The 23,913-nt window shown below is 45.1% G+C and overlaps 2 protein-coding genes across 2 annotated transcripts; one reads left to right on the top strand and one right to left on the bottom strand.

Moving 5' to 3' along the window:
- The first annotated feature begins 15,186 nt into the window (after positions 1-15,186).
- On the top strand, positions 15,187-17,703 carry LOC124672257 (transcription factor PCF8-like). Its single transcript, XM_047208516.1, has 2 exons — positions 15,187-16,081; positions 17,422-17,703. Exon 1 carries the CDS (start codon positions 15,187-15,189, stop codon positions 16,066-16,068), a length of 882 nt encoding a protein of 293 aa, XP_047064472.1. The 3' UTR covers positions 16,069-16,081; positions 17,422-17,703.
- Positions 17,704-20,717: 3,014 nt separating this feature from the next.
- On the bottom strand, positions 20,718-22,476 carry LOC124672255 (factor of DNA methylation 5-like). The gene is made up of 3 exons (XM_047208515.1): positions 21,490-22,476; positions 21,178-21,390; positions 20,718-20,952 (listed from the first exon to the last, which is right to left on the bottom strand). The coding sequence occupies exons 1-3, from the start codon at positions 22,474-22,476 to the stop codon at positions 20,725-20,727; spliced, it is 1,428 nt and encodes a 475-aa protein (XP_047064471.1). The 3' UTR covers positions 20,718-20,724.
- Positions 22,477-23,913: the final 1,437 nt, after the last annotated feature.

The following is a 23,913-nucleotide window of genomic DNA, read 5'->3' as shown; positions in this document are numbered from 1 at the left end:
TTATTCAAATAACCTTTTACACTGCTTAATAGTTCTATATCATTTCCGATCAATAATATGTCACTTACATATAATATCAGGAATGCTACAGAGCTCCCACTCACTTTCTTGTAAATACAGGCCTCTCCATGACACTGTATAAACCCGAAGTCTTTGATCACCTTATCAAAACGTCGGTTCCAACTTCTTGATGCTTGCTTCAGTCCATAGATTGAACGCTGAAGTTTGCATACTTTGTCAGCATTTTTAGGATCGACAAAACCTTTGGGTTGTACCATATACAACTCTTCCTCAATGTCTCCATTTAAGGAACACCGTTTTGACATCCATCTGCCAAATCTCATAATCGAAAAATGCAGCTATTGCTAACAAAATCCTCACAGATTTTAGCTTCTCTACAGGTGAGAAAGTCTCATCGTAGTCAACTCCTTGAATTTGTCGGAAACCCTTTGCGACAAGTCGAGCTTTATAGACAGTAATATTACCATCAGCATCTGTTTTTCTCTTGAAGATCCATTTATTCTCGACAGCCTTTCGGCTATCGGGTAAGTCTACCAAAGTCCATACTTTGTTATCATACATGGATCCCATTTCGGATTTCATGGCTTCTTGCCATTTGTTGGAATCCGGGCTCATCATCGCTTCTTCATACGTCGCAGGGTCCTCATCATTGTTATCCACAATCATGAAATTTAGACAAGGATCATACCAATCGGGAGTGGTACGTTCCCTTGTCGATCTGCGAGGTTCGATAGTTTCCTCGTTCGAAGTTTCATGATCATTATCATTAGCTTCCTCTGTTGCCGGTGTAGGCGGTACAAGTACAACTTCCGTATCTGCGCTACTCGATCAACGAGTATAGATTCATCAATCTCATCGAGTTCTACTTTTCTTCCGAGTCACTTGCTTTAGTGAGAAATTCTTTCTCAAGAAAGGTTCCGTTCTTAGCAACAAAGATTTTGCCTTCGGATCTGTGATAGAAAGTGTACCCTATAGTTTCCTTAGGGTATCCTATGAAGACGCATTTCTCCGCTTTGGGTTCTAGCTTGTCCGGTTGTAACTTCTTTACATAGGCTTCGCAACCCCAAACTTTCAGGAACGACAGACTTAGGTTTCTTATTAAACCATAATTCATACGGTGTCGTTTCTACGGATTTTGATGGTGCTCTATTTAAAGTGAATGCGGCTGTCTCTAATGCATAACTCCAAAATGATAACGGCAAATCGGTAAGAGACATCATAGAATGAACCATATCTAAGAGAGTTCGATTACGACGTTCGGACACACCGTTTCGTTGAGGTGTTCCCGGCGGTGTCAATTGTGAAAGTATTCCGCATTTCTTTAAATGCATGCCAAACTCATAACTCAGATATTCACCTCCACGATCAGATCGTAGAAATTTAATCTTCTTGTTACGTTGATTTTCTACTTCACTTTGGAATTCCTTAAACTTCTCGAAAGTTTCAGATTTATGTTTCATGAAATAGATATACCCATATCTACTCAGATCATCTGTGAAGGTTAGAACATAACGATAACCACCGCGCGATGCTACGCTCATTGGTCCGCACACATCGGTATGTATGATTTCCAATAAGTCAGTAGCTCGCTCCATCATACCAGAAAATGGAGTCTTTGTCATTTTTCCCATTAGACATGCTTCGCATCTATCAAGTGACTCAAAGTCAAGTGATTCAAGTAATCCATCAATATGGAGTTTCTTCATGCGTTTCACTCCAATATGACCAAGACGACAGTGCCACATATAAGTAGAATTATCATTCAATTTAATTCGCTTAGCATCAATGTTATGTATATGCGTATCACTACTATCGAGATCTAACAGAAATAAGCCATTCTTTTCTGGTGCTTGACCATAAAAGATATTATTCATAAAAACCGAACAACCATTATTCTCAGACTTGAATGAATAACCGTCTTGCATTAAACAAGATTTTGATATAATGTTCATGCTCAACGCGGGTACAAAATAACAATTATTTAGGCTTAAAACTAATCCCGATGGTAGATGTAGAGGAAGTGTGCCGACAGCGATCACATCGACTTTGGATCCATTTCCAACGCGCATCGTCACTTCATCTTTCAGTAGTCTTCGTTTATTCTTTAGTTCCTGTTTCGAGTTACAAATATGAGCAACCGAACCGAGTATCAAATACCCAGGTACTAGAACGAGAACCGATGAGATAAACATCTATAACATGTATATCGGATATACCTTCTTTCTTCTTCTTGACAAGGCCGCTCTTCGGATCAGCCGGATACTTGGAGCAATTACGCTTCCGGTGTCCCTTCTCCTTGCGGTAATAGCACTCAGCATCAGGCTTAGGGCCGTTCTTAGGTTTCATAGGAGGCGTGGCAGCTTTCTTGCCACCCTTCTTGAATTTTCCCTTAGACTTGCCCTGTTTCTTGAAACTGATGGTCTTGTTGACCATCAACACTTGGTGCTCTTTCTTGATCTCAATCTCAGCAGCTTTTAGCATGCCAAAGAGTTCAGGTAACTCCTTGTTCATGTTACTGCATATTGTAGTTCATCACAAAGTTCTTGTAACTTGGTGGCGGTGATTGAAGGACACGATTAATCCCCGATCTGTTAGGAATCACTATTCCCAAGTCACTGAGTTTCTTCGCATGCCCGGTCATGGCGAGCATGTGCTCACTAACGGAGCTGCCTTCTTCCATCATACAGCTGAAGAAATGTTTCGATGCTTCATAGCATTCCACGGCCGCATGAGTCTCAAAAATAGCTTTCAGCTCATTCATCAACTCATGAGGATCGTGGTGCTCAAAACGTTTTTGAAGATCGGATTCCGGATCGCACGGGATGGCACACCGAACTTGAGAGTACCGAGTTTTCCGAGTCGCGTAAACAGCTTTTACTTCATCGGTTTCGGTTTCTGCAGGAGGGTCACCTAGCGGTGCATCAAGCACATATTGCAGATTTCCGCCGGAGAGGAAGATCCTCACATGATGGAACCGATCGGTGAAGTTGCTACCGTTGCTCTTAAGTTTTTCTTTCTCTAGGAACTGGTTAAAATTGATTGGGGACGCCATCTCTACAACATATATTTGCAAAAGTTTAGACTAAGTTTATGACAAATTGAGTTCAAATTTTAATTCAACATAATTAAAAATCTAGGTGAACTCCCACTCAAAACAATATCCCTCGCATTGTCTTAGTGATCACACGAACCAAATCCACCGCACCTATGTCCGATCATCACGAGACAAGGTGTGATTTCAATGGCGAACACTCAAAGTGTTCATCATATCAACCATATGATGCATGCTCTACCTTTCGATATCACGTGTTCCGAGACCATGTCTGTACATGCTAGGCTCGTCAAGGCCACCTTAGTATCCGCATGTGCAAAACTGTCTTGCACCCGTTGTATGCACTCATTGATTCTATCACACCCGATCATCACGAGATGCTTCGAAACGACAAGTCTTGGCAACGGTGCTACTAAGGATGAACACTTCATTATCTTGAGATTTTAGTGAGGGATCATCTTATAATGCTACCGTCGCGATCTAAGCAAAATAAGATGCATAAAAGGATTAACATCACATGCAGTTCATATGTGATATGATATGGCCCTTTTGTCTTTGCGCCTTTGATCTTCATCTCCAAAGCACGGACATGATCTCCATCATCTTCGGGCATGATCTCCATCATCGTCGGCGTAGCGTCAAGGTCAATGGCGCCGTCTTCATGATTGTCCTCCATGTAGCAACTATTACAACTACTTTGAAATACTACTCAACATGAAATTTAAAGACAACCATAAGGCTCCTGCCGGTTGCCACAATACAATAATGATCATCTCATACATATTCATCATCACATTATGGCCATATCACATCACCAAACCCTGCAAAAACAAGTTAGACGTCTCTAATTTGGTTTGCATATTTTACGTGGTTTAGGGTTTTCGAGAGAGATCTAATCTACCTACGAACATGAACCACAATGTTGATACTAATGTTTTCAATAGAAGAGTAAATTGAATCTTCACTATAGTAGGAGAGACATACACCCGCAAAGCCTCTTATGCAATACAAGTTGCATGTCGAACGAGGAACAAGTCTCATGAACGCGGTCATGTAAAGTTAGTCCGAGCCGCTTCATCCCACTATGCCACAAAGATGCAAAGTACTCAAACTAAAGATAACAAGAGCATCAACGCCCACAAAACCATTGTGTTCTACTCGTGCAACCATCTATGCATAGACACGGCTCCGATACCACTTGTAGGACAACGTTGCATAGAAAACAAAAATTTTCCTACCGCGAACACGCAATCCAAGCCAAGATGCAATCTAGAAGACGGTAGCAACGAGGAGGTATCGAGTCTCACCCTTGAAGAGATTCCAAAGCCTACAAGATGAGGCTCTTGTTGCTGCGGTAGACGATCACTTGCCACTTGCAAAAGCGCGTAGAAGATCTTGATCACCGGCGCCACGAACGGGCAGCACCTCCGTACTCGGTCACACGTTCGGTTGTTGATGAAGACGACGTCCACCTCCCGTTCCAGCGGGCAGCGGAAGTAGTAGCTCCTCTTGAATCCGACAAGCACGACGGCGTGGTGTCGGTGGCGGTGGAGAACTCCGGCGGAGCTTCGCTAAAGCACGCGGGAGCTATGGAGGAGAGGGGGGCGGCTAGGGTTTGGGAGGGGGTGGCCGGCCACTCAAGGGGGGCGGCCAGCTTGTGGTCTTGGGGTGGCCGGCCCCCTCCCCTTGGCCCTCATTATATAGGTGGAACACCCAAGAGTTGGTCTACAAGTCTTCGAATAAGACCCCAAACCAAAACCTTCCATAACTCATGAAACCTACCCAAGCTAGGACTCCCACTAGAGGTGGGAGTTCCACCTTCCTTGGGAGGGGTTGGCCGGCCCCCCTTGGGGGAGTCCACTTGGGACTCCTCCCCCACTTGGGTTGGCCGGCCATGGAGGTGGAGTCCCTCCGGGACTCCACCTTCCTTGGTGGTTTCTTCCGGACTTTTCTAGAACCTTCTAGAACCTTCCATAGAACCTTCCGAATCATTTTAATTCACATAAAATGACATCCTATATATGAATCTTATTCTCCGGACCATTCGGAACTCCTCGTGATGTCCGGGATCTCATCCGGGACTCCGAACAAATATTCGAACTCCATTCCATATTCAAGTTCTACCATTTCAACATCCAACTTTAAGTGTGTCACCCTACGGTTCGTGAACTATGCGGACATGGTTGAGTACGTACTCCGACCAATAACCAATAGCGGGATCTGGAGATCCATAATGGCTCCCACATATTCAACGATGACTTTAGTGATCGAATGAACCATTCACATACGATACCAATTCCCTTTGTCACGAGATATTTTACTTGTCCGAGGTTTGATCTTCGGTATCACTCTATACCTTGTTCAACCTCGTCTCCTGACAAGTACTCTTTACTCGTACCGTGGTATGTGGTCTCTTATGAACTTATTCATATGCTTGCAAGACATTAGACGACATTCCAACGAGAGGGCCCAGAGTATATCTATCCGTCATCGGGATGGACAAATCCCACTGTTGATCCATATGCCTCAACTCATACTTTCCGGATACTTAATCCCACCTTTATAACCACCCATTTACGCGAGTGGCGTTTGGTGTAATCAAAGTACCTTTCCGGTATAAGTGATTTACATGATCTCATGGTCATAAGGATTAGGTAACTATGTATCGAAAGCTTATAGCAAATAACTTAATGACGAGATCTTATGCTACGCTTAATTGGGTGTGTCCATTACATCATTCATACAATGATATAACCTTGTTATTAATAACATCCAATGTTCATGATTATGAAACTAATCATCCATTAATCAACAAGCTAGTTTAAGAGGCATACTAGGGACTTCTTTGTTGTCTACATATCACACATGTACTAATGTTTCGGTTAATACAATTATAGCATGATATATAAACATTTATCATAAACATAAAGATATAAATAATAACCACTTTATTATTGCCTCTAGGGCATATCTCCTTCAGAGGCGCGGATGGGACTCGCGTGGATGCAGGGGAAGGATGGAGTCGAAGGCGCCGCCGGTGTTGAAGGAGGTGGTGGGGCGCCGCCGGAGAGGAGGTGGTGGGGCGCCAACAGGAAGGAGTTCCTGGGGCGTCGCCGGGCAGGAGGAGGTGGGGCGCCGCCGGGGAGGAGGTGTTGGGCCGCCGCCGGGGTAAGGTGGTAGGGTGCCGCCGTGGAGGAGGTGGAGGAGCGCCGCCGGGGAGGAGGTGGAGGAGCGCCGCCGGGGAGGAGGTGAAGGGCCCCCGCCAGGGGAAGGTGGTGGGGTGCCGCCGTGGAGGAGGTGGAGGAGCGCCGCCGGGGAGGAGGTGGAGGGCCCTCGCCAGGGAAGGTGGTCGGGTGCCGCCGGGAAGGAGGTGGTGGGGTGCCGCCGGGGGGAGGTGGTGGGGCGCCGCTGGGGAGGAGGGGTGGGCTGGCGCCGCTGGGGAGGAGGTGGAGGGCGCCCGCCGGGGTAAGGTGGTGGGGCGCCGCCCGGAAGGAGGTGCTGGGCTGTCGCCGGGAGGAGGTGGTGCGACGCGGCTGGGGAGGAGGGGTGGTGGGGCGCCGTCGGGGAGGTAGGAGGTGGGGATTTTTTGGGGTGGGTTTGTGCGAGTCAACCCTCGATGGGACGAGGGAGTTCACAAACGTGCGGGACAGATGATTCACGGGCCGGTTCGGGAGGTGGTTTCCTCGGTTGGTTTTTAGGGGGTTCGAGAATAGCTATTCTAGAACCCCTCTTAAGGGGGGTTCGAGAATAGTTAGGCTCTATATATATATATATATATATATATATATATATATATATATATATATATATATATATATATATATATAGGATATATTCATACTACACCCGGGTGTAGTTACACCCACGCGTGTTTCACACAATCTAGGAGGTATCTATCATACCGGAGAGTGTGTACATGTAGTATGAAGTATATAAGACTATTTTGGTAGTATATATAATACTTTGTAGGCAATATGTACATTTTTTATGTAGACTCACTTTTTATATATTCATATGCCTGTATTTCGGATATATAATGTAAACTATGGGTTTACTTGTACCTTTTTCATCAAACTTGATTTCGAGTATCTTAGATATAGTGTAGTAACATACTCAAACCGATAAAGTATCATACATATTTCCGTATGGTAGTATATTAGATATGGGTGTAACTACACCCAGGGGTAGGAAGTATTTATCCTATATATATATATATATATATATATATATATATATATATGTATAATCTGCACCATCTTAACATACATTAGTGTGTCGCACATATTATCATCAAACATTCAAAACTATAAACCGAGAGATGTTCTTTCAACAATTCAGTGTCAATCACACTAGACGTTTTTGTCGAGTCTAGAGGTAAACGATACGTTGGTTTGGAATAAAAGTGTTGAACAACTTGAGATCACTAAATGAACAATAAATGATGGAAGAGATGTTTCTTGTTATATGGGGCGGCGGTGTGGTAGTTGGGAGTCCACAACGGGCTCACCAATATCAACCGCACATGCTTTGTTGTTCAAACTCAGGTACACAACAACTAATAATACCATCTACACTCTTCTTATAAAGAAATGGATCATCCCAGAAATAATGTCTAAGATCATAAAAGAATTTCTTTCTTTGTTGATAAGTAGAGTGAGGTGGTATAACTTTTACAATAATAAAATTAGCATAATCCGCAAATCATGGAGAAGCTACTCTAGAACTTTACACATTAATGTTTGCAAGTTGTTCATTATCAAAGCTATCATTAATAGGGTGGAATCTGTTGGTATATTTTCCATTCTAGATAAATATTCAGCTACAAGATTATCCTCATCTTTCCTATCAACAATATGCAAATCAAATTATTGAAGTAATAAAACACATCTAATAAGTCTAGGCTTGGCATCTTTCTTATTCATAAGATATTTAATAGCAGAATGATCATAATGTACTATAACTTTAGAATCCACTATGTAAGATCTATACTTATCACATGCAAATATTACAGCTACAAATTCTTTTTCAGTAGTAGCATAGTTTCTTTGGACACCATCAAGAGTTTTACTAGCATAGTATATAACATTAAGCTTCTTATCAAATCTTTGTCCTAACACAACACCTACCGCATAATCACTTGCATCACACATAATCTCAAAGGTAAATTTCAATTAGGTGATTGAATTATAATAGCACTTATCAAAGCATTCTTTAAAACATTAAAAGACTCCACACAATCATCATTAAAAGAGAGTGGAACATCCTTTTGCAAAAGATTAGTAAGAGGCTTTGATATTTTAGAAAGGTCTTTAATGAATCTTCTATAAAAACAACATGTCAGAGGAAACTTCTTATACCTTTAATATCCGCGGGTATGGCAGCTTCTCTATGGCTTCTATATTCGCGCAGTCCACTTCTATGCCTCTTCTTGAAACTCGATGCCCAAGGACTACACCTTCCGTCACCATAAAATGACACTTATCCCAATTTAGGATTAGGTGTTGATCCTCACACCACTCCAGAACTTTGTTAAGATTGAATAGGTAATTATCAAAAGAGGCGCCATATAGAGAGAAATCATCCACAAATACTTCCATAATATTTTCAATATAATCAGAAAATATAGCATTCATGCATCTTTGAAAAGTAGTAGGAGCGTTGCATAAACCAAATGACATTCTTCTATACCCAAATGTACCAAAGGGACAAGTAAAAGTAGTCTTTTCTTGGTCATCTATGTGCACATGAATTTGAGAAAAACTAGAATAACCATCAAGATAGCAAAAATATGAATGCTTAGATAATCTTTCAAGCATTTGATCAATAAATGGCAAATGATAATGATCTTTACGAGTAGCTTTATTTAATTTTCTAAAATCAATGCCTATGTGACTAAGAAAATATGTTAGTTGTTATTCTTAGTACCGTTTGGTACAATCGTCGACCCCTCTTAGGTAAGTGTTTGTTTGGTTCTAGTATAGGATACAACCGCACCTAGTTTGAACTCTATACTCGCAATACCCCAATTGTTTGATATGCCATGATCTCTTTGCTATGCCATGCTACTTTCATATTTATCTTGCTATTTATATTTTGAATTATTACTTACCATGCTTAGAACATACTATACCATTGTTTGTTTGTTACATATTGTTGGTTTGTTAATGGTATTTGGTTTTGCTTTACCGTACTCACCAACAGACTATCCATAATATTCCACTAATCCCTCTCTCTATCGTTCTACACTGAATGCGGAAAGTTGATCATGATAGTTCGAGTTGATGCATTTTATCTTCGGTTTTTTTGCTTTGTCTTATCCATCAGTTAAGAAGAAGGTGGCTGGTTTTTAGAGGAAAACCGGGCAAAAACCGATACAAACACAGCCAAGAACAACTCAACAGGGCCACACCCACCTTCACCGACAACACATCGGAAACCACAAATGGACGCCAACCACACAAACACAACCAACGGTGAACCACTCCACTAAAAAGCTATTCTTCCCGGTATCGAAGAGAAGAAGCCGCATCTGCTATGAGAGGAAAATACTCCGGACGCTCCCGCAAAGGTGACGAAGCATAGTAGAAGACAAAGGAGAATGTATACATGTCTGTCGAATTGCAACCCTATCCCAATCAATCAACTTTAGGACCGAAAATAGCTTGCATTTGAGCTATTATTTTTTGTTATGCGCGATGAGAGTTATGGAATGGATAAAGTAATATTTAGAGTTTTAGGCACTTGGCATTTTTGCCCGGAGTGTATTACCGAACTAATATGGCTCCCTCTTAACGTAGCAAACATATTAATTGGTCTCTCCATGAAAAAATAAATGTATACATTCGGAGTACTGTTCATTTCTAAAAGCATGCAATATTTTGATCCCTTCATTTCTAAAAATTTGAAAAAAATATAAATTTTATGAAAATCAGAAAAAAAAATATAGACAAACATAACCTACAAGCATGCAATATTTTGCATGTTTGTGGGATACATTATATGCTACACTCGGATTACTGTTCATTTTTCAAACTTTATATATTTTTTTAAATAACACTGGTGCTAAAAATCTCCACTCAAAAACGAAAGCCACTAAGAGCATCTCCAACAGAGGCTGTAAAATAGCGCTGCGCTAAAATAACCATCAATATACAGCGTCAGACGCGTTTTTCGTCCTCCAGCAGACGCTGCAAAGTAGGTCGCGCTGTAAATATTTTAGTGCCCGCGGTAGTATGTGCTATCTAAAGCGGTATATCTGGCAGGGGCGAAGCTCCCCTTAGGGAAATGCAGGGCAGCCGTCCTACCTTGATTTTTGATGAATACATTTAGATGCACATGTTTTTTCTGAATATTTTGAGTAGTCGTGCATTAAAAATAGACTCCGTATGACAAAGTTATGCTTGTTTTAGTGAACACTGTGTAAAATCGATTTCGAACCGAAAACATAGACTCATATTCTAGGTTTAATGTAAATAACAATGATTCTATATTTCTATTATAAAGATTTATCATAAATCTTAGTATACGTAGGATAACTTTGTGATATTCATTATTTAAACGTGTAGAATTGAACTTTAGAGATTTCCTGATTTTTGAAAGACACATCATGATTTCATCAAAGATATTATCACCTCACTGAGATGGTGAATTGGAAGGGTTTCTTGGCGACAAAAATTATTAAGACGTAGTTGCTCAACGACGGATATTTAAAACTCTTAATCGATAAAACTATTTTTTTTACAAAAAAAAGGAAAGCTTTGGCATTGAGGTGGTATTATTGTTATGTTTTTGGGTTCTTTCTTATATCAAATATGTCTTTGTTTTTATCGTACTAAGTTATTTTGTTAGAATCATATATGACTTGCATGTCTTACAACTATTTTGATATTTGCATCAGTTTTTTAATTTGCCCTACCTCAATTTTTTTCGTCCTTCGCTACTGATATCTGGTGCGTCGGCTCGCGCGCGCTGTAAACTGGCAGTGCTATTCTTGCCACCGCGGGAAGACAAAACGGCTTGTCTTCCTCGTTTGCCTCTCCGCGCTTCGACGATGAGGAGGTCCGCCGGCCGCCCCGACCTTACTCGGTGCCGCGAGCTCCGCCGGCCGTCGCGCTGCGAGCTCCACCGGCCTCCACACACGTTGCGAGCTCCGCTGGCCGGCCTCCGCGCTGCGAGCCGCTAGCCAGCCTTCGCGCTGCGAGCTCCACCGGCCGCCGCGCTGCGAGCTCCGCCTGCGAGCTCCACCGGCCTTCCGCGCTGCAAGCTCCGCCGGCCGCGCACGCATGGGAATCAATTGCTGTGGCCGCGCGTGCATGTAATCAATCGTAATTTCTTGCTAGCTAGATCAATTGTCAGCTAGATGGATAAGCCCCCCTAGAGTTGTAATATTTAGTAGATTTTTTTCAGATTTATTTGTAGTTTGTTTGATCTTATTTGTTGTATATATGTTGAAAAAACTTGTTTGTGAAGCTCTATTTTACAATCTCTGATGAAGGATTGTTTTTGGCTTTTTGATTGCGCTGTAAAATAGAGTCTCTGGTAAAGGTCACACCGACTCTGCGCTGCAAAGGACTTTTACATCGCTAAATTTTAGAGCCTCTATTGAAGATGTTCTAAAAAAAAAGAACAATGAGTAACCAAAGAGACCAGAGCCGACATTAAGGGCATCTCCAACCGGCTGACCCAAACGGACGCGCTGGGCCGTCCGTTTTGGGTCGTTTGGGTGACCGAGCGGACGCGCGGACGGAGCCCCGCGTCCGCGCGTCCGTTTGGGTCGCGCCCTGCGCCCAACGCGGTAGGTTTGGGTCGCGGCCCCGTACAGTATTTTTTCTTGTAAATCCACTATAAAAACACAAAATAAATTGTAGAAAATATATAAAATAGTTCAAATGCTCAAAATTTATTACACATTACATTGTCCACGTAATGAAGGATAAAGTATTATTCAAAAAAAATGAAAAAAACGATATAAATGATCTAGGCTTCCGGATTTCCTTCATCATTGTTGTTTGCAGTATTGTTGCCTACATGCTGCCAGACGTGCTCGATCAAATCTGCCTGCAGCTGGTTGTGCGCAGCTAGATCTCGAATTTCATGGTGTGCATGAAGAATTTCCTGGAATGATGCCGGGCCACGTTGAGGAGTAACCAACTCTCCCTGGCCCTCCCAGTCATTATCATAGAGCGAATCATCCCGCTCTACCTCAACAATCATGTTATGCATGATTACACATGCGGTCATCACCTCCCATAGAGTTTGCACATCCCAGGCTCTGGCAGGGTGTCTGACGATAGCCCAACGAGCTTGGAGGATGCCAAACGCCCGCTCAACATCTTTCCGGGCTGCCTCCTGCTCTTTGGCAAACCTTGCCTCCTGCTCTGAGTTGGGTTTTCGGATTGTCTTCACAAGTGTAGCCCAAGGTGGATAGATACCATCAGCAAGGTAGTACCCCTTAGTGTAGTGGTGGCCATTGATCTCAAAATCCACATCAGGGGACTGACCGTACGCTAGCCTATCAAACACAGGAGAGCGCTGAAGCACATTGATGTCATTGTGCGAGCCAGCCATTCCGAAGAATGAGTGCCAAATCCATGTATCCTGTGAAGCAACAGCTTCAAGAATGACTGTGCACCCCTCCGAATGGCCACTGTATGCCCCTGCCAACCAAAGGGGCAGTTCTTCCAGGAAACCCCCTGGAAGCGTTGATTGACAACAGACGAGCTGTGTCCTCTGCATTAGGTTGCCGGAGGTACTGTTCTCCGAACGAACCGATCACAGCTCTGCAAAACCTGTACATCACTTCCAAGCCGGTAGACTCACTCATGCGCGTGTACTCATCTACGAAATCACCGGCAACACCATATGCAAGCATCCTAATCGCTGCCGTGCATTTCTGGTACGAAGAGAGGCCTACCTTGCCAATTGCATCCACTTTCGCGTGGAAGTAGTCGTCGTAGAGCTTGACGCCATCCATTATCCGGCGGAACAACAGTCCGGACATCCGAAAACGACGGCGAAACAAGGCCGGCGTGTACAATGCCTTGGGTTGGAAGTAATCGGTGAAGAGCTGGTCGTGGCCGCGTTCTCTTTTGCGATCCAAGGCGGCGGCGCGCCCGGCAAGGACCCCGGTGCACGGGGATCCGCGAGACAATGTGATCGTGGATGATCAGCGCAGCATCCGTGAAAAATTCGTCGTCCGAGTCCTCGTCGGACGACGTGTCGATGAAGTTCTTGAAGAAGTAGTCGTCGTCGCTGTCCGCCATGATCTACAGATGAAGAGGGACAAATTTTAGTATGCCCATTTCATCGAACACCTCGCACGCGGAGGCCATCCAATGCGTCCGTAGGGACCACGCGAGCCATGGTCGTCTCGGCCGACTTGCGGTCTGCGAACACGGTGCACGAGAGCTCACCTCCGGCGGCAGCGGCGCGGCTGCGAACGGCGGGAGGTCTCGCGACGGTGGGAGGACAGCGGCGACGGCGACGGCGTCCTCCGACTCGCTACGACGCGGCGAAGCAGCGCGGGGCCGCGTCCTATGCTTCCGCCCGCTTGCCGGCGTGTCGGCGATGGTGGCCGGCGTCGACGCCTCTCCCAAATCGCCGGTCCTTGGTCGGCGGCGGAGCGGCGGGAGATGTGTGCGAGGGGTTTGTGTTTTGGGAGACAGACGAGCGGGCCGGGGGCGGACAAGGGGAGGACGCGAGCGACCGAAGCATCCGGCGTCCGCGGCCACGCAAACTCGTCCCAGATTTGGGCCGGGTTTGGGTCGTCCCGGACGCCGCGGCCATCCGTTTTAGGGATAGGTCCGCGCGCTGAGCCGCGTTTTTGTCCAGCTCGACCCAAACGGACGCGCGGGCGCGGTTTGGGTCGCGCCTGTTGGAGATGCCCTAAATTCAGGAATGTTCTCGGCGGGACAGCGAGTCGTTCAAGATCACAGTGGCAGTCAACCCCGTCCTCTACAAACACATCGCGGTCAAGCCCCTGCATGCTACTGTGCAGCGTGCACTCGGCGACGTACGAAAAAGTCGGAGGCCTTTTCCGCAAATTGTCGGCGTACGTGATAAGCCAGCCCAGCGGCAGCTGTCAGCTGGCTAGCTAGCTCGCTCGCTCGCTCGTCACTCGGTCGGAGCACACTAGTGCTCTTCCCTTTTAGCCCCTGGCGTTTCGGCCCGAGCGCCCCTCCGCCGCCGCCGTCGCCGTCGATCCCCTCCGGGTGAGCAGCTTCTCGCTCCGCCGACGCATTTTATGTGCAAGATTTGCCTGCGTGCGGGAGGATGGGCGGGGGTTGAGCTAGATTCAGTTATCATGTGCATTTTTCTGTGCGAGATTGGGCTCTTGGGGGGAAGTTCATGCTCATCCTCTCTTCTATTGGATATGGTTTTTTATTTTTCTCCCCTCTTGGAAATTTGGGTGCTGCTTTGGTTAATGTGGGAGAGAAATGGTGGTGAGAGCTAGTACGCCGAATTGAGATTTGGCAGATATTTTGCTTGTAGTGTGGCCCATAAAGCTAGGTTTCACTGTATTTTCCACGCATTTTCTATTTTTTTTCTGCTTGCGATTATCTCCAGTTTCGTGTCAGATTATAACTAAGGGGACGAATAGGGGGGCCATAATTTTATGCAGGACCATCTAGTAGTAATGTTCAGATGCAGAGTAGCAGATTCTTCCTTTTCAGGAATTGCAGTTTTCGGTTCTAAAGGCCTCCATCTAGAATCCCAGGGTAAAATTTCCTTGATAGAGTGAACGAAAGGGAAGAATAGAGAGCCATAGATTTATGCAAGACCATCATCTAGTAGTAATGTTCAGATGCAGAGTAGCAGATTCCGCCGTATTAGGAATTGCGAATTTGGGTTCTAAAGACCTCAGCTAGCAGCAGGATAAGAGCAAATGTGCTGTATGAAATTGAGGTGGTAGGATATTTGTGGTTCTAGAATATTTTGTGCAGTTTTTAAATTGCAATTCTGCTTCAAGAACTTGAGTTCTTAGCATGCTGCAGCATTTATCATGTTTTTTAATTGCAAGATTCGGTGCTAAACTAAATCCTCTTTTTTCTTTCTTTCTGAATCCTACCACAAATGAGCAGAGGAAGCTGCGGACTGGCATGAGCGAGGGAGCCATGGAGGAGGCAGGCAAGGAGCAGAACTCCTACAAGCGCCTGTGCCTAGCTGTCAGTGGTGGCGGTGGCGACTCGGCGGCGGCGTGGCGGACGAACAGGGTGGCGCGCGCAGCAGCCGGCGGCAAGGACCGGCACAGCAAGGTGGTGACCTCGCGCGGCCTCCGGGACCGCCGCATCCGGCTCTCGGTGCCGACGGCGATCCAGTTCTACGACATCCAGGACCGCCTCGGCGTCGACCAGCCCAGCAAGGCCATCGAGTGGCTCATCCGCGCCGCCACTGTTGCCATCGACGGTCTCCCGTCGCTCGACTGCTCCTTCCTTCCATCCGCCGCCGCCTCCCCGCCGCATGATGACGCAGCGGAGGTCAGCACCTCGGAGACCAGTAAGGGCTCCGTGCTCTCACTCGCCAATGGGCCCAGCGACAGCAGCAACGCTGCCGCTCACCATGCCAATGCATACAACAGCGGTGGCGGCAGTGGCACGTTCGCCGAGCTCCTGCTCTGCTCTCCAGCTGCCGACAAGTCAATGCAGCAGCAACAGCAGCAGCCTACGCTTGCCTACTACGCCGCCCCTCAGAGCTCGCCCATGTCCTTCGAGATGTTTCCCCAGCTTGCCTTCTCCCAGGAGCAGCAGCACCACCACCACCATGCCGCGGTCGCCTTCGACCGGAGTACACTTCAGTCCAATGCCGTTGCCGTGCCGATGTGGCAGCCATCCCAATACCCGTTCATGATGCAAAGGTTCTCCGCTGCTCCAGCTGAAGCGTCATCCACCTTCCCCTTCTTTGTTGGAGGCGGTGGCAGTACCGCTGCTCCGGCGACATCCAATGGGCCAGAGCGGAGGCTGCAGCTCTGGGACTTCAAGCAGGAACGCAAGACGTGATTACTTCTTGGAGGTATGGACTTTTCCGTGCAAATTTAGTATAAAATGTTTGAGATGAAGATATCACGTAGTCTGCTTTTGATCTTTAGAAATGGGTTTAACACTTAAACTGAAACTGTTCCATGTACGTACCAGCTTGATATTAATACGCTACTTATTGCCTGTAAAAATTGAAATTGTTCTTATCGTCATTGTCATATTGGGTATGTAGTTAAGCTTGCTGAGTAGTATTGCTGTTCCCATAATAAACTTCTGAAAATAACAAGACTTGAAAAATTTAGAAACCTCATACTGAAATGGTTACAGTCACTCTTAGACAGTTACTGCTTCTAAAAGAAATGACAGACAGATTTACTGAATTCAGATACACCATACATGTATTAGGAATCATATCTTGTGCATATTAATATTTGAAGTCACCCAGCACATCAATGTCTCGGATGCTACTACTGTTGATGATAGTGTCAATAACTTTAATCTTTGGACTAATGTGTTTAAGAAAACCGGCAAGATAGGTTGCCAGCTTACCGCTACGTATGGTAGAGACTAAAGACTAAGGAAATGGTGCAGGGTATTATATATCGATAATAAAAAATCGGGTCTTAACAACTGCTGTTACTGTACGTGCCAGTTCAGCTCAGGGATTTCTTGTAACATGCTGAAACATTCGTTCTTGAATCTTACTGAAGTTGGCTGTGTTTCGATGAAAAGTATTAGCAATTGATCCTCATCTTTACTCCTGTAAAGGTATCAATAGGAGGTGCTGGTCCATTCACCTTTGGCTACACTGCGTGTTCGATCTGGCATAGATTGATAGATCGTTGTGATAAGATTAGTTTGATCTGGCTCAAATGGTTGAATTGTTTTTGAAAACCTATGGTTTATGGACTATACTCCATAGGTGTACACCAGCATTCCTCTTTTTTTTTTGGGTATCAATTATTCAGTTCGTTTTGGGTGTCTGGATGTTATGGTCTTTTGTGTTCAGTTAATTCCTAAGGTGTCCGAATATTGTGAAATCCCTCATCCTCATTTGACGAAGTTAAGCAAAACATGGACTTCTTTTTTTCTTTTAGTGCTGAGTTTTGTTTAGACCATGTTTCATAGCTTCATGCTGCAGCCTCGTTACTGCAGAGTTTGAGTTATTTAAACCTTCTGGCTATATAGTAATACACTCACATTTGCATTTGCAAGTAATTATTGATGCGGTCTTCCAAAAGTCCTCTCGGACAACACCTATAAAATTTCCATTTACTTAAATTCTCTGTAGTTGGTCAAAAAGTCCTAAGTAACACTACTAAGCTTTACCATCATCATCTGCTAACATTTTCTTTTGTCCATGTCTTCACCCAGAGTACCCTGTGAACTGTGATTGGTGTCATGGCTGGCCACCGTAAGCAAGCCAGAAGAAAGAGGGCTACCAGGAAAACAGGATAACTAGCATCCTCATGAAGGCGCGACGAAAGAAAGCGTGCGCAGTTCCAGATTTTTGTGTCTTTCTGCGCGTGATTTTGAACCGTCATAGTGTTCTCTGATGGTGTATGATTTGTTCCCTCACCCTCTGTTGCTGTGATAAAAAACCAATTTTTTGTTGTTGTTGTACTCCGATAATTTGACTCATCCATGAAGGTTTTACCCCTTGTGTGTGTGTGTGTGTGTGTGTGTGTGTGTGTGGCTTAGGTACTGAAATCTGTGCTTAAATAATGTCTGGCCCCACATGTCAGTGGGATATTGGTGGCATGTGAGGTACACAGATGTAACAGCATCACCAATGGGTATTTTATTGCCCTTCTGAACTCCCGTATGAGCTATGCCGTTCTTAAAACAGACGGTCCTGGTCACTAGTCTGAAGATCAGATGTAACTGAATGCAGAAGTAGCATCCAATTAGATACAATCATGTAAAGAAATAGGACCAAATGGCATGAATCCGGTGGTTCAGGCCTTGTCCATACATCGTTCAAAGTACTTATTAAAAAAATTCTTTCTATAACATGCATGTTCTTGTGGAAGAAGCAAAACCCAGTGCAATTTTCTTTTTCAAGGACCATATTTGTTTTTCTAAACAATGCTGTGAAACTTATCCTTTGTCCACCAAATTTCACATGTACATAAGAGTACATAGCGTGGACATTTATCTACAGTATTTTTTTTTTCAGATCTTTTTGAATCAAGAACATCACTGTTTTTCACGCAGAAGCATATGTTCTTGAAATTCAGTTTTGTTAGCAACCAGAGTATAAAAAGAAGTGATATGTGTACCAGCGGCGTGCAGTAATTCAATCGTTCATTATAATTGCCAACCAGATAAGCAGAGAACGAATTGCCCATCCATCTCTGCATGACTGCATGCAAATGCACACCAGCATCTCCGTTGAAGAGGTGACGTGAATTTTTTTTTTTGAGAAATCAAGTTACATGAAGCAACACATGTGGAAACTAAAAGACAAACCGGGATAAAATGATTATCCTGAATTTGCAGATAAAATCCTAAAAGATCGAGAAATACAAAACGATCCCTAGGGTTTCCTGCAACCACCGTAGCCAGCGGCCGCCGTCCAATTCCAACGCCGCCGAGACGAACGCAAGAAGAGACGCCGAGCCTCCACCATTGCAAGATCCAAAAGAGCACCATCGCCAACGAGGCTTTGTGAGTCGATGAACAGGCCTGCTGTAAGCAGCGAGGCACATGTCGCTGTGGCACGTCGACCGGGGGACGTCCCCGTGCTGTCTTGGACCAAGATACGCCGCCTCCCATCGACGAAGTCGGAGAAGAACGGCTTATCCACCACCTCCGGACCAACATATTTGCTCCAGAAGAACCACCTCGCCCCGGCCCCCAGCGCCGTCGTGGACAACGACAAACGCCAGTGACACGTCGAGAAACAGATCTCGCCAGATCTGAAGAACGGCGAGAAGACCAAGCTGCCGACCTGAAAGATCGACAAGCACATGTTGCCAACAACTCCGAGACGCCGCCGTGAAGGTCGCCGCCGGTGTGGGAGTGGAGTTGAGGCAGATTTATTTGCCCGGGCGCCGCTCCCACCACCCCAACGACGCACCACAGCAGACAAGCCCAAACTACAAAACGGAGGAGGAACGAGGTCCCCTCCCCCTCCTGCCGCCGGAGCGGCAAGCGGAGGGAGAGGGGCCCAGAGCTCACGCCGGTGGAGATGGGATCTGGCCGCCGCCGCCTGGGAGAGAGGAGCAGGGAGAAAACCGTATAGTTGCTATTATCCCCCAGGTGACGTGAATTTTGGCCTCTTATTATATCTCCCTTCAAGAGGTGAAGTGAATTTTCAAAATGACAAAAGAATAGTCTTGAACAGAGTCCTGTCATCAGCATAAATGTTGGTAGGGTAACGGGAGCATGGCGCATGCTTGGAATTTCGTCACAATAAGCAGTAGCAACAACAAGTAGGATGACCCTTTGACATGGTAAACTAATTTTGTTCACGAGTAAATTTCCGTGCTTGTTTGGGTCGTGGCTAAGATCTACCTGTGCTCTTGTTAACATGTGTCTCATATATTTGTTGATCGCTTCTGATTCATTTAAACTAGTACCATCTGAAGAATTTATGTTGCCTGAAACTTTTCACTGTCGCATTTATTTGAAAAGTTGAGAGAGATTTATCACTGCTCTGTTACCACTGAAAACATGCAGAAACTCTGAAAATTTACATCTCAGTGTCACATATATTCATCCAGAGCATTTGCCGGTTGTTTCAGATAAGATTATTCAAACTAGCGTCATCCTACTTTCAGAGTTATGCTTTGCCTGGCACATACTACCTCCGTTCCATAATATAAGATTTTTAGCAAACTATTAGTTTGCTAGAACGGCTTACATTGTCTCTGCTCTGTTGCCCACTGCAAACATTCAGAAACTCTGAAATTTACATCTCCAGGAGCTAGTACCTAGCTGTCTGAAATTTACATCACTGGAAACAAAAATGCAGTGCAGGGTGTAGTTGTTGGAGAGCAGACATTTCAAAGTGAGCTAGATATATATCATAATATCATAATGAGTGAATCTACACACTAAGAGTAGACTAAATACATACCAAAATAGATTAATCCACTAAAAACTAAAACATCTTATATTCGTGAATGGAGGGAGTATATACTAACAGTTGCCGAAATCAGAAAATTTGTCTCTGCTCTGTGCCCATCGAAACATTCAGGAACTCTGAAATTTTCATCTCCAGGAGCTAGCTCCTTGCTGTCTTAAATTTACATCTACACTGGAAAACAAAATGCAGTGCAGGATGTAGTTGTTGGAGAGCAGAGCAGGTGGCACTCGCCATTGCCAAGCTCAGCTGCTCCTCTTTCTATCAGGGCGAGCATCACATTTTAATGATATAAAGTAAAGTACAAAGACGAAAGAGGTAAGCTTAATACATTTCTGAGATTAGTAACAGCATATTCCATGCCAAGGCTATATACAATAGGAGCATCTAGCTAAACTCTAAGCTAGATTAGCCATCAAAAGGCGATCACGGGCTAATTAATCTAGTAGTTCCATGATCAAGGAGCAGTAAACCACTATACAAACCTCTTAAACTAACCGACTAGCGCTAGAACTATATTAGGTCAAGTTCAACGCACAGCATACAAGTTTCATGAAAGCAAAAGCAGGACACACCTAGCCCGCAGATCAGCGCTTCCTCTTGAGCGACTGCCACTGTTTCACGACGTACTGGAGGGCCTCTTCAAGAGTTGCTTTCCTGTCGTCCTTATTGTTCCACAGTACATGCACGGGGTGGCGTCCACAGGGGTTATACTCATTGATCTCAATTAGCGCCTTCTTCACCAAGGCGTAGATTTCCTCACCTTTCTGGTCTTTCAACTCACGGAGCTTGTTGTCGTCCTCCATGATAATTTCCTAAACCAAAGAAAAGAAAGAATGTCACCTTGTGGTTGGAATCACGGAAATGCTTATGAGCGTATAAAAAAAGGATAATGTGAAAAATAGATGCAATTGTTGGCTGTAATGTAAAGAACTGCTTGGTATTTGTATTAGAGCATGCTAGTAGTTTTCGAGAAATTGACTGAACAAAGCATGAAAACAAGAATAATAAATAGTAGAGAGGCTGTACAGTCCACATACCATCGGTTTACTATCAATCGTGACTTTCCTAAAAGGATACCACTTTGAGTTTGCAATTTCAGCTTGCCATTTTGAACAAAAATCAGCAGAGTTAAATTTTGCATCCTCCTGTGGTACATTTGCTCTCAAAGCATTTGCAAATGCTTTAGTGTCGAGCTCACCCATCATTTTGACACCTATATGCGCCCGGCCTTTTTTGGTTTTTTTCAAGGCCTGCAAAAATGCAAGGGATCCATCACAAGTAAAATTAGAGTATAAAATTATTAAGATACTTTGTGGATGCATCAATGCAGGCATTTGCTCCCTAGTTACCTCTATGAGTATCTTCTGAGCGCGTTCCAACTCGTCATTGGTTTCTCTTTCCTTGGTAACCCTTGCCTGGTCAAGGGATGCCATCCCTTGCACGTCGCCATCTTGCTCGCCAAGCTGTTTTTCTCTCACATCAAGACTCTTACATGTGGCTTCGATCATTTTAGGAGCCACAACGATCATCTTGGTTACCACATCAATCTTGTTAGATGCTGTGTCGAACTTCTCAGATGGCGAATCCATCTTCTTGTATGCCATGTCAATCTGCTCTGAGCTCCCTTCAGCCCTATGGATGTCAGACTCAGAGCAACACTTTTGGTTCTCGTGGATTGTTGTTTGATCGATTCCTTGTTCCTTCCGGACACACAATGCCGCCGGTGCAGTTGCCACGGAAGGCTCCAGCGGCAGGTGGAAGAGTTCCGGCCTCTCCACCCAGATGAGCCTCTGTAGGAGCGCACTGTAGTAGCTCACCCAGTCGGTGCTCTCACTCTCAATCAGGTGATCCATCTCCTGCTTCACTAGCTCCCAGAGTACCACCGTCATATAATCTGCATTGCAGTTTACATCCCTCTCAAAGAAGGTGCTGGGCAGGCGCTCCGGCTGGATGTACACTTTGACGAACTCTCTAGAGGCTAAGGTCACGGCAGCGTCGTCCTCGACTCTGTAAGCCGGGTTACCGTACGGAGGCAGGCAGAGCGCCTTGGCGAATGACTTGAGGGAGACCTCGATTTGCTTGCCACGGACGGAGCTCCATGCGCGGCTGTTGGAGTAATTGGCGATGAGCTCGGCGACGAGGTCAGGGCGCGGGACGCCGGAGGAGGGGAGGTCGAGGCGGACAAAGTCGAGGAGGCGGAGGCCGCGGAGGCCGGCGTCGTAGTCCGCGGACGGGCGCGCGAAGGGGCGGTCAAGGAGCCAGAGGTTCGCGCGGACCCGCTTGAGGCGACGCGCCGCCTCGATCGATTCCTCCGGGACTTCGGATGGCGCCTCCATTGGGGGAATCTCCGGATCGGCGTCCGTAGGAGCTCCAGCCATTGGAGGAGGAAGAATGTGGAGGCGGATCGGAATGGAGGGGCTCGGTGGCGCGCCGCCGCTTTGCCGGCGGAGGGGATGAGAGGGAGCGAATCGATGGAATGGTCCCGAGTTATTTTGGCACAGAATATACTGCTTTGGCCCCGTTTTGCCCGACAAGTTAACACCACTACTCAAACGGAAAGTTCCAAAATGCCATAAAAAAATCAAGTTGCCAAAAGAACATTAAATTCTTGGTTTAAATACCATTAAAATCTTCGTTATACTAGCCAACAAAGTGGTATTTTGGCCTGAAAACTAGATTGTAATGATATTTTGGCAACCTTGATTTTCTAAATGGTTTGGTTGCCTTCTGTCAAGCTCTATATTGGTCCAGCTGAAGTTGGAGAAGAAGGTCTCTATGGCGATTTCTACCTCGTGCCATTCCCTGCTAGTTGCTATAGTCCCATGTGTAGGCTGACTTTAAGAGTGAGGCCATAGCTCTAGTAATGTTGATCATGCTCGAGCGAGTTGTGTGAGGAGTCTACTCCTCCCCTGTCGATGATGTATTTAGAGGTGGACTCGCTTGAGCCCCTCGATGTTGGATTCCTTGGCACCATTTTCAGAACCCGGATAGTTGCTTGCCTGTGTTAACTCCGAGGCTCTCCTTGCAAAAGAGTTTTGTGATCTTTTTCGCAGTTTGGAGATGGCTATCCTTGTATCTGCAAAGAGATGGTGTGCCTCCTATCCGGAAAGGATACAAGTGACAAAACTAAGAAGGTGAAAGAGTATCTCAAAAGTAAAAGTAAGAAGAGTGCTAGCATATAAAAATAAGAAGAGTGCTAGCATAAGGAAGGCGACCGCAGCTGCTTGATGGATGGTCTTATCTTTTCGGGTCGTCCTCTTCGGGATCTTTGTTCTTGTGTTTTTGTGGGGTTTTTCTTGTGTGTGGTGATCTTTGTGTCGAGAGTTTTTGACCACATCGGGTTCGGAGAGTTGGTTGAACTTCCTAGGTGATCGAGGAGTTGCGAGCTTTGGGTTTAGTCTGCATGTGGTGTTGTTGTAATGGGTTTTACCTAGGTTTTCATTAATTAACCGACAATTCTCTTCTTAACTAATAGTTCGAGGCAAAAAATTTGCCTCCGTTTAAACTTTTTCATGTTAACGATATTTTTTTTTTAAAATGTGGATGTTACTCCTGTAGGGTTCCGTAGCCAAAAACAAAAAAATTCCTACTGGCAGAATAATATAGCTAAGATCTATTTTATATAGATGTAAGGTAATAGAGGGATTCAATGTTCATAGTTTTGAAGACCGAAAAGCATTACATTCACAATGAACGTTATCGATGAAGGTGTACGTCAACGGTGACCTCAAGATCGAATAGAAGTACAAGCGATAAAGCCATCTATTTTGAAC

Source organism: Lolium rigidum, chromosome 7, assembly GCF_022539505.1.
Source record: "Lolium rigidum isolate FL_2022 chromosome 7, APGP_CSIRO_Lrig_0.1, whole genome shotgun sequence".
NCBI lineage: Eukaryota > Viridiplantae > Streptophyta > Magnoliopsida > Poales > Poaceae > Lolium > Lolium rigidum.
This window is presented reverse-complemented; position numbering and strand designations above follow the sequence as displayed.

What these genes read in the sequence shown, in the direction of transcription:
- LOC124672255 (XM_047208515.1), bottom strand. Translation starts at nt 22,476, where the DNA reads ATGGAGGCGCCATCCGAAGTCCCGGAGGAATCGATCGAGGCGGCGCGT. An exon ending in CTCAGAAGATACTCATAGAG is followed by an intron (nt 21,391 to 21,489) that starts GTAACTAGGGAG and finishes GCATTTTTGCAG; the next exon opens with GCCTTGAAAAAAACCAAAAA. An exon ending in CGATTGATAGTAAACCGATG is followed by an intron (nt 20,953 to 21,177) that starts GTATGTGGACTG and finishes TCTTTGGTTTAG; the next exon opens with GAAATTATCATGGAGGACGA.
- LOC124672257 (XM_047208516.1), top strand. Translation starts at nt 15,187, where the DNA reads ATGGAGGAGGCAGGCAAGGAGCAGAACTCCTACAAGCGCCTGTGCCTA.